Source organism: Nicotiana tabacum, chromosome 11 (assembly GCF_000715075.1).
Source record: "Nicotiana tabacum cultivar K326 chromosome 11, ASM71507v2, whole genome shotgun sequence".
Taxonomy (NCBI): Eukaryota; Viridiplantae; Streptophyta; class Magnoliopsida; order Solanales; family Solanaceae; genus Nicotiana; species Nicotiana tabacum.
In genome coordinates, this window is record NC_134090.1 from 11,318,449 (window position 1) to 11,330,017 (window position 11,569).

Here is an 11,569-nt window from a genome sequence, read left to right on the forward strand (position 1 = left end):
TGCACATCAATGTCACCATTTTTCTGAAGATCGTGTGTGTAGAATAATTTTGGTGAAATGTGCTTCGTTCTATCTCCTTTTATAAATCCTCCCTTCAATTGGGCTATGCATACAACATTGTCTTCGTATAAAATTGTGGGTCTTTTCTCACATTCCAAACCACATTTTTCTCGAATAAAATGAATTATTGATCTCAACCATACGCATTCCCTACTTGCTTCATAAATAGCTATTATCTCAGCGTGATTTGAAGAAGTAGCAACAATAGATTGCTTTGTGGAGCGCCATGATATGATAGTACCTCCATATGTAAATACGTAGCCGGTTTGAGATCGAGCTTTATGGGGATCAGATAAATAACCTGCATCTGCATAACCAACAAGGTCTGCACTATCTTTGTTAGCATAAAACAAACCCATATCAAGAGTTCCCTTTAAATATCGCAATATATGCTTAATCCCGTTCCAATGTCTCCGTGTAGGAGAATAACTATATCTTGCTAGTAAATTAACAGAAAATGCTATGTCAGGCCTTGTAGCATTAGCAAGATACATTAGTGCACCAATTGCACTGAGATAGGGTACTTCGGGACCAAGGAGTTCCTCGTCCTCTTCTGGAGGTCGGAACAAATCCTTATTCACTTCAAGTGATCGAACAACCATTGGTGTACTCAATGGGTGCGCTTTGTCCATGTAAAAGCGTTTTAAGACCCTTTCTGTATGGGCAGATTGATGGATAAAGATCCCGTCTGCTAAATATTCAATTTGCAGACCAAGACAAAGTTTTGTCTTTCCAAGATCTTTCATCTCAAATTCTTTCTTAAGATATTCAATTGCCTTTTGGAGCTCTTCTAGAGTTCCAACAAGATTTATGTCATCAACATAAACAACAAGTATAACAAATTCTGATGCCATTTTCTTTATAAAAATACATGGACAAATAACATCATTTATGTAACCTTCTTTCAGCAAATATTCACTAAGGCGATTATACCACATGCGCCCAGATTGCTTTAAACCGTACAAAGATCTTTGTAATCTGATTGAATACATTTCCTTAGATTTTGCTTCAGGCATTTTAAATCCTTCAGGAATTTTCATATAAATTTCATTATCAAGTGAACCGTACATATAAGCTGTAACTACATCCATTAGATGTATTTCAAGCTTTTCATGTAGTGCTAAACTGATGAGATATCGAAATGTTATGGCATCCATAACATGTGAATATGTTTCATCAAAATCGACTCCAGATCGTTGTGAGAATCCTTGTGCAACAAGGCGAGCTTTGTATCTTTCAACTTCATTTTTATCATTCCTTTTTCGCACAAAAACCCATTTATGACCAACTGGTTTTATACCAGCAGGTGTTTGGACTACTGGTCCAAAGACCTCTCTTTTAGCAAGTGACTTCAATTCCGATTGAATTGCCTCTTGCCATTTTGGCCAATCAGATCTTTGTCGACATTCTTCGACAGATCGAGGTTCAAGATCCTCACTATCTTGCATAATATTAAGTGCAACATTATATGCAAAAATATTATCTACCACTATTTCAAATCGATTTAAATTAATCTCATCACCGTTCGAACTTATTAAAAGTTCCTCACTCACATGAGCTTCGGGTTCATTGATTTCTTCAGGAATCTCAGAACCAATCAGATTTTGGGTCTCTTCAGGAGATCCCTTCATAGTATCGTTTTGATCATTTGTCGATTTTCTTTTTCGAGGATTTCGATCCTTAGAACCCAAAGGCCTACCACGCTTCAGGCATGCTTTAGGTTCACTAGCTCCCATGCTAGTAGATGGTCCTACTGGGACATCAATTCGGATAGGCACATTCTCTGCTGGGATATGTGACTTAGTTATCCTTTTCAAATCAGTAAATGCGTCTGGCATTTGATTTGCTATATTCTGTAAATGGATGATCTTCTGGACCTCCTGATTACATATAGGGGTACGGGGATCAAAGTGAGATAATAATGAAACTTTCCACACAATTTCTCTTTTCATTTCCTTTTTCTCTCCCCCTAATTGTGGGAAATTTGTTTCATCAAACCGACAATCTGCAAATCGAGCAGTAAATAAATCTCCTGTCAATGGTTCAAGATAGCGAATAATAGAGGGTGATTCAAACCCAACATATATTCCTATCCTTCTCTGTGGTCCCATCTTACTACGTTGTGGTGGTGCTACTGGCACATATACAGCACATCCGAAAATTCGTAGATGGGCAATATTTGGTTCATGACCAAAAACTAATTGTGACGGAGAATATTTATTATAATGTGTCGGTCTGAGAGGGATAAGTGATGCTGCATGCAAGATAGCATGGCCCCAAATAGTAGTGGGCAATTTTGTTTTCATAAGTAGTTGTCTTGCTATCAATTGCAGGCGTTTAATAAATGACTCTGCAAGGCCATTTTGAGTATGAACATAAGCTACAGGATGTTCAACTTTTATCCCAACTGATAGACAATAATCATCAAAAGCTTGAGATGAGAATTCTCCAGCATTATCAAGGCGAATAGCCTTTATAGGATAATCTGGGAATTGTGCCCTTAATCGAATTATTTGGGCTAATAGCTTTGCAAACGCCAGGTTGCGAGATGATAGTAGGCACACATGAGACCATCTTGAAGATGCATCTATTAGGACCATAAAATATCTAAACAACCCACTTGGTGGGTGAATAGGTCCACATATATCCCCATGTATACGCTCTAAAAAGGCAGGGGATTCAATACCAACCTTCATCGGTGATGGTCTAGTGATCATTTTTCCTTGATAACAAGCATCACAAGAAAATTCGTCATTTGTAAGAATCTTCAAGTTCTTTAATGGATGCCCACTCGAATTTTCAGTAATTCGTCTCATCATTATTGATCCGGGATGGCCCAAACGGCCATGCCAAAGCACAAAAGTATTTGAATCCGTAAACTTCTGGTTTACGATAGAGTGTGCTTCAATTGTACTAATTTTTTGAATAGTATAAGCCATAAGATAAAGTTGGTAACTTTTCTACAATGCATTTCTGGCCAGAAATATTCTTTGTAATGCAAAGATATTCCCTGTTCATTTCATCTATTGTCTCTACATGATACCCATTTCGGCGGATATCTATAAAACTCAACAAGTTTCTTCGGGACTTGGAGGAGAACAATGCATTGTCTATAATAAGTTTTGTTCCCTTAGACAGAAATATTATGGCTCTTCCGGAGCCTTCAATCAAACTTATATTACCAGAAATTGTTGAAACATTTGCTTTTTCCTTATGCAAATAAGAAAAGTATTTCTGATCGTTGAATATGGCATGAGTTGTTCCACTATCAATAACACAAATATCTTCATGATTTGTCTTTGATCCAAACATAATTTGAGCGTTATCCATATTCTTCAAAATAACATAAATAAAATATATTATAGTAAACATCATTATCAAAGTATAACTTTTATTTATGTACAACAATTACATAACCATACTATCTATTACAAACAACAAAAATTAAAATATTTACATTTCTACAGATTCACTACCGATTACATGACTTATTTCTCCTTCTGGGAGTGCAAAGTAATCAGCTACATCCAAATGCATGAAGTCTAAATTATCTTCAGAAATAAAATTTGCTTCAGCATTTTTCTCTGTCTTCTTCAGGGAGGCTTGATAAAGCTCAACCAGGTGCTTTGGCGTACGACAAGTACGTGACCAGTGCCCTTTTCCTCCACATCTATAGCATGCATTTTCTACATTTGGCGCTTGCACCGCTTCATGCTTTTGTTCCTTCCTTTTCCACTGCTGGTGGTGATGAGGCTTCTTTGGTGCATTATTATTACCATGATTGGGGTTTCTTCCCCGATCACGGCCATGACCACGACTGGGGTCATGACCTCTTCCACGTTTAGCTTGGTGGAAGTTCGTCTCATTCACTTTAGGGAATGGACAAGAACCAATAGGTCGGCTTTCATGATTTTTCATTAATAGCCCATTATGTTGCTCTGCTATAAGAAGATGTGAGATAAGTTCAGAATACTTTTTAAATCCCATCTCTCGATATTGCTGCTGCAGGAGCATATTCGAGGCATGAAAAGTGGTGAAAGTTTTCTCCAACATATCATGATCAGTAATATTATCACCACATAATTTTAATTGGGAAATAATTCTGAACATAGCAGAATTATACTCACTGATAGATTTAAAATCTTGTAGCCTTAGATGAGTCCAATCATAACGTGCCTGTGGAAGAACGACCATCTTCAGGTGGTCATATCTATCTTTCAAATTATTCCACAGTATGACTGGATCTTTAATAGTGAGATATTCCATTTTCAGGCCCTCATCAAGGTGATGGCGTAGGAATATCATTGCTTTGGCACGGTCTTGGTTTGATGCCTGGTTTTTATCCTTGATGGTGTCTGCCAGACCCATCGCATCAAGATGAATTTCAGCATCAAACACCCAAGACATGTAGCTTTTGCCCGATATATCCAGGGCTACAAATTCAAGTTTAGAAAGATTTGACATTATTTAGGAAAAGAAAGTTCTTACCTCAGATACTTTCAAAATATTTGCTCGAGATGGTAGAGCTTCGTGCTGATAACGTGTTATAAAATAAAGACTGTAAAGTAAAGACAAGTATAGAGAGAAACTGATATATTATTCGAACTCAAACTGATGTACATAATGAACTGAAATCTCTTCTATTTATAGAAGAAAGGAAGCTGCTCTGTAAGCTGCTACTACAAGCTGTTGTGTAAGCTGCTACTACAAGCTGCAGTGTAAGCTACTATAAGCTGCTACTACAAGCTGTTGTGTAAGCTGCTACAAGCTGCTGTGTAAGCTGCTGCTGTACCAGATATGGATAATCTTCTACTGAGAGCAATATTTATCCATAACGGAGTACTGAATGGATAAGCTTATTATACCCGGTATGGATAATCTTTTACCGGGGGTAATGTTTATCCATAACTGGGTACTGAAAAGATAAGCCTATTATACCCGGTATGGATAAACTTATACTGGGGGTAATGTTTATCCATAACCGGGTACCGAAGTGATAAGCTTCTTCAGGAAGCTTATTTCCAATATAGTACTAAATAGATAAACATATTTACGGTGGAGTCCCATATGGATAAGCTTCTTCAGGAAGCTTATTTACAACGGAGTACTAAATGAACATCCATAATATAATATATTTATAACAAAATCAACCTAATCCTTTAAATTGATCCTGTTGAAACATAAAGAGTCTGAATATACACGGTCCACGAAACAAATTTTTTAGGCCAACGATTCTTCAGTATAGAATATTCTTTAAATTACCGACCTCTTACCTATATTGGGAATTAAATGGAGTTTGACCTGGATATCATATTCTAAAATTCATAATGTATTAATTATAATATCCTGCAAAATTCCATGCTTCTTCCATCTTCATCGTGACAACTTTTTACCCTTTCTTTAATTCTTAAATTCATATTATGCATAATGGACGACTAATTTGTTTGAATTCAAAGATATCAGAACCTTTTTGAATAAATTAATCAAAGAAAATAAAGGGGTAAATCTTAGCTAAGTATAATAATCTCTAGAACAAAAGATAAACAAGGAGAATACGTATGATAAGAATTCTTTATCTCATCAAGACAAAACCTTAAACAATAATCCTATCAATCGTTTTTGTAAGCAAGTGTTACAACAAGAGTTATCGGTTAGGAAAAATGCCCAGAGCCTTTACAAGGTTGTTTTACGCTCTATATATAAGGAACAAAATCCTTCTAAGCTCTAAAAGACAAGTTATAGGGAATATTCGAAAGAATATTTCTAATGTCCCCTATTGGGCCTGCACTACTGCAAGAGTCGTACAATCTCTTGTTCGTATGAAGGTTGTTCTCTGCAGGATGTCGAACTACGAGAATCTCGTCGTTTATCGTACTCATCAACGGTCGTGGTTGTTTAAATTTGGACCCATACATAGTTAAGTTTACATTCACAAACATTAAATATATGCGAAATACATAAACAATTCTTTCAAGTTGTCCTCAACAGTCTGATGGACACCTCAATTGACCATTTACCATTTAGACACTTCAAATGACTATTAAGTGTATCAAGTAAACATTCGAGTGGAGCAGACCATATGCGTGAGTTACACTTGCCGGTGATGTGTCAATAAACCAATTAAAGAATGACAAGTGCAATTTATAATTAAAATATTTGACACGTGTAATTAATAAGAAAATAATACCTTTTTCATTATTTCCAACTAGACCATCGCCCCCCTCCAAACCGCCCAACCTATTCTTCTTCCTTACGCCCCACACCTCCTTTCACTGTGATCTTCCCAAAAGTATAACCCCAAGTAGAAAATCATCGCATCTTTCCCCTACCTTTCCCCTGTGACCATCGCACCTTTCATATGCCTTTTCTTCTTCATCTTCTTTCAAGCTTTCCTAGAAATTGCTGCAATTCTTTTCCTTCCTTTCCTTCTTCTTTTTCCCCAAAATCTGACCTCTTAGCCAAACTATGAGGACATAGCCATTCCACTCCAAATTTAAAGAAGAATGATTATATCAAAAGTTTTTCGGTTGTCGACTGCTACCTTTCGCCCTTCATTTATTTCTTTCTTAAAAAAAATTTCTCTTGAAAACCGCAAGTAGTAAAGATCCGTAAAAGAAATTATTGGATCTTGGTCTTAATTTTTGCCGTGTAGGAGCCTCAAACATCTTTGTCGCCTGAGGTGATGTCTTTGTTGGTGGCGGCGACTGATGTTATGGTGGTAAAGTTCAGTCATAAAGTTTATGGTGGTAAATTTCATCTCAGACATGATTCTTCTAACTTAATGATGTGAAATTTAATTTATCCATTTAATTATTATGGTAATACTTGTGATTGATTGTATAAGCAATTGTGACAGTATATATTGGACGAAATTGTGTGCTTATTTTATGGTTTTTTCATTTGTTGTAATTTGGAAGAAACTTTTTAATTGTTCTTGCTTTTCATCAATGGTGAAACTTGAAGAAGAAGGAAGTATGGAGATGAAGGTAAGTGGGGTCATTATAAAATAAGGTTAATTTAAAAAGAAAAAAGAGAAAAACATAATTTTGAGGGTTTCACGCGCCAAGACACTGAATAAAAAAAGCACACACTTTGCCATATCATCGTGAGGGGTTCATGAGACACATTTTAGCCGAGAAGAGGTGTCTCTTTGGTCATTGCTGTTTATGTATTTCGCCTTAAATATAATTAAAAAAAAAGGAGGAGGAGGAGAATCGTTCTTTCAAAAATAGAATTTCTTCAATTGTAGAGCTTAGGTGATTACCAAATTATCAACTTCTCTAAGTACTTAATAAGTTATAGGAGTAGTACTTGTTTCAAAATAGCACGTGTTCTATATTATCAAGCAAGTTCATACTTTTCAGGGGTGTACAAAAGAAATCGATAAACCGTATCAATCCGATAATTCGAGTCAAATCAAGAAAAAAATCCGATTATGGTTTAGTTTAATTTAGTTTGGTATTGGAAAAAAAATCCGACCATAATTGATTTGGTTTGGTTTTAACTAAAGAAAGTCAAATCGAAATCAAACCAACCCGACATTACATATATAAATTTTTTAGATATATTTAATATATAAATATACTTATTGTGATGTAATTTATAAATATTTCTTAAAAAATTTCATAATTTCATCTTTTAAGGTATTATTTCAAGGTTAAACTTAGAACTTTTGAATATTCCAATAAGTTTTATAGCCTTTAACATTAGTAAATTAAATAATGCCAACAAAAGCCCAAACCAAAATCAAATTAATACTAATGCTAACAAAAGACATTCAATTCAATACTACGAACGAGAATGTATTGAATATCTATTTTTTGTTTTGCAATAATTTAGATAAAAATGCATAACGTATTTTTATTTTTTCTTTAGCATTTAGTCATGTAATTAATAGTAATACTCCCTTATTAGTCTACTTATTTTAGCATGACTTAGTACTTTTAGATTATATTTATTTTATTATGGCTTTTTAATTAGAAATATTTATATTACATAATTTTATTATCTTTATTGTTGAATATTTTAGGATAATGCCATGACACATCTCATATTTTGTATTATTTTCTTGAAAAATACTTTATATAGTTGTATCTTACTAGGATTAAAGAGATATTTTGAGCACAAGTTATATGTTTTGTTCTACGAAGATTTTACCTGAAAAACCCGAATAACCCCAAAACCCAAAAAAATCCGAGAAAAACCGAAAGTGAAAAACCCGAGTTTTATACATTCTCAACCCAACCTAATGTACACCCCTAATACTTTTATATTAGTGGAGTATATTGTAGATGAAGAGAGATAACGATGTAAATCAAATACTATTTTGATCAACCTAAATACTCACTAATTCGTTAGGTATATCTCTAGAGGCGGATTTAGGATTTCTAGACCACTAAAAAATAAGTGGGAATTAATTGATCCTTGTTCCTTCGGGTTAGTAACTCAGTGTTCAACCAAGTTCATCATTCAGCCTTTGTGTAGCATGAGTGCCGATAAATAATATTAGATCAATTTTAGAAAAATACATATATAAAATACCTACTTTGGCAAAAAACCCACGGTTCACGTGCCTCGTAATCTACCTATAAATCCGCCCCTATACATCTCTCCCCATATGTATTTCCATCTGAATAGCAAATTAAAAATTCACCTGAAACATTTTCCTTAAATCAATTATATTCCTCTATTTAAATAATAAAATAAAACGTATATTTTGATTATAAAGTTATAATAGCATTAGTCTTGTAAAGGAAGAAAGAAGTTATAGTAGTATTAGGAACGAGAAAAACATATTTTGCATGGTTTGGACTACCGCTTAATGGTACCAAATACTGATCCAAGAATTTAAGCTTTACTATCTATAGGAATTTCAATTAAATTAAAATGAATTATGCACTAGCCTATATTTTTTAAAATCCAATTCCAAAGATATTTCCAGAAAGAAAACAAAAGGCAACTCTGTACAGAAGAATTTACATGGAAAATGGCCAAATCATAATCATATCCTGTCGGATTAGCGGACAGGTGTCCTATGATGCCCAGTTAGTTAACATTGGCGGGTACGTTAATGACAACGACTTCCCGTTCCGTCCCGTTACTCAATAGTCAATAATAAATAAATAAATAAAAATAAAAAGATTTTTAAGGAGTATTTCAAATTATCCATTTACCTATAATATTTCATCTGATATTCACTTTATTTTCCACTTTTGACATGTTAACATTAATTTGACCCGATTCTAACATATTATCCAACTTATTTTTTCTCATATAGGAGTAACTAATTATGTTTAATGTTGATAGTTATTTGTAATTTATTTTTGAATAACTTGATTATGTAAAACTATTTATATCATTACGTAATAAATAATTTTTTTCCAATTCAATTGCCAGTGACAAGTCTAATATGTGATTCTTTTTTTATGTGCCGTAATTTGACTCAACACATTTTAAGACTTGTATTTTTAAATATATCATGAAATTACTGACATTATAAAAATATACAGAATAAATATAAAATTTAATATTAAATTAGTTTTAAATATATAATGACACTTTAAGAGGGAATACATATACTTATCTTTTCTTCAAAATGCTCATTCATATTCATAGTTTACAATACTTGATTGGCTTTTTAGTCACTTTATAATGTAGAAATTAAGTGCGATTAAAAGAACAAATAAATAAATAAAGAGAATATAATAAAAACAAAAAAGAAAAAGAATTAACAGAAATTCAACGTCTTTCTCTTGTAATGAACCCCACTATCTTCGCTGTTATGTCAAAACCCCCAAAATTCTCTAGATTTTCTCCATTATCATACCCACAAACACCAAATGGAATCTTCTCGAATCGACGATGAAGACGGCGACCTTTTAGCTTCTACTTCCAATACCTCCAGTCGTCGGAATTTCCACTGTTACAGTGAAAAATTCGCTTTCAACTCCGATTCCGATTCCGACGACGGCGAAAATGTCAATACACTCGGCGGTTCCGGCCGTAAATTTAGCTTAGACGAGACGGAGCGAACTCCAAGATTATTTGACCGATTCTACGGCACTTCATCTTCCGATGACGAAGATTTCAGCTCCGGTTCAGGTCAAAATGGCGCCGTTCGTAAACGACTTGATTATATGATTCAATTCCTCGACCGTAAGCTTTCTTCGGAAACAGCTGCTACTTCTGACGGTAATACTAACGGCAAGAGCCAGTCACAGGGCTTACCTGAGTTTGTAGGTAAAGGTGGCGGTACCGGCATTTTCAAGTTGCCGGTGCGTGCCGCAGTGCATCCTGATCGGCCGCCGTCATTGGAATTACGGCCGCATCCGTTGAGAGAAAGGCAAATCGGGCGATTTTTGCGGACTGTACTGTGTAATGGATCTCAGCTATGGGCCGGGTCGGAGCGTGGAGTTCGGGTATGGAATTTGTCGGATATATATGAGGCTGCTGCTGAAGAAGAAGAAGATGAAGATGAGGACTTCGAGGATGCTGCACCTTTTGTGGAGTCTGTTAGCGTTTCCCCAACATTTTGCCTTGTTGAAGATGCTGGGAATAGGTTGATGTGGAGTGGACACAAAGATGGTAAAATCAGGTGTTGGAAAATGGACAGTGAAATTAGCAGTAGAGAGAAAGGTGCTGCTTGTGGAAGAGCTGCTTTGAAAGAAGTGCTGACGTGGCAGGCTCATCGCGGTCCAGTTCTTTCCATGATCATGACTTCCTATGGTAAAGTTTGAGTCTTTCGTAATACCTTTTCTGTGTAATTGCATCTAGGGGTGTTCATAAAAATCCGAAAATCCGAACTAAACCGAAAACCAAACCAAACCAACCAAAAAAACCGATACTTTTTGGTTTAGTTTGGTTTTGGTTTTGAAATTTAAAAACCGATCAAATTTGGTTTGGTTTTGGTTTTAATTAAAAAAACCGAACCAACCCCGAATATAGGAGTAGCTATTTTAAATTTATTATAACACCTGTATATATGTATACTTTTATACAAAGTTTTAAAAAATTTATAGTAAATATTAATCGTTTGCAGTTTTCGTACAGTTCTTTATCTTTACATTCTAGTTTAATTGGTAGTTTTCTTTTGTTAAGTGTAAGAATCTATTTCATGTTAAAAATAATACTTTTTAATTGAGTCCTTAAATTATTCATCACTATTTGATTCAATTATCATCAATATATCTTGGTAAATAATAGATTTCTCAAAGGGCAATTGATTTGATAGTGTTACGTTGAAAATGTGGTCGCCGAAATGTGTGTTTGGTAGTGTATGTCTTATATTTAAGAAAAAACTGACAAAAAACCGTAGACGTTTGTGTTGCTATATATCATCTCATAAGGGGAAATGATAAAGTTATGTTTTTTCTAAATAAGTATGGCATTCTTTGTGGGACATACTGAAAAGGAAAGTATGTCATACAAATTGAGATAGAGGGACTAGGGAGTAGTTTTTTGACTTACTATATTGCAATTTAGCACTTTAAAAACTAAATTTACTAATGTA

At 34.6% G+C, this 11,569-nt stretch overlaps 1 protein-coding gene across 1 annotated transcript in view; it reads left to right on the forward strand.

Moving 5' to 3' along the window:
- The first annotated feature begins 9,824 nt into the window (after nucleotides 1-9,824).
- LOC107812880 (type II inositol polyphosphate 5-phosphatase 15) overlaps nucleotides 9,825-11,569 on the forward strand; it is a 31,524-nt gene continuing 29,779 nt past the window's right edge. Inside the window, exon 1 of the mRNA XM_075224100.1 lies at nucleotides 9,825-10,785. Within this exon, the coding sequence (XP_075080201.1) occupies nucleotides 9,900-10,785 (886 nt within the window). The 5' untranslated portion in view covers nucleotides 9,825-9,899. The remainder of the gene's footprint in view (nucleotides 10,786-11,569) is intronic.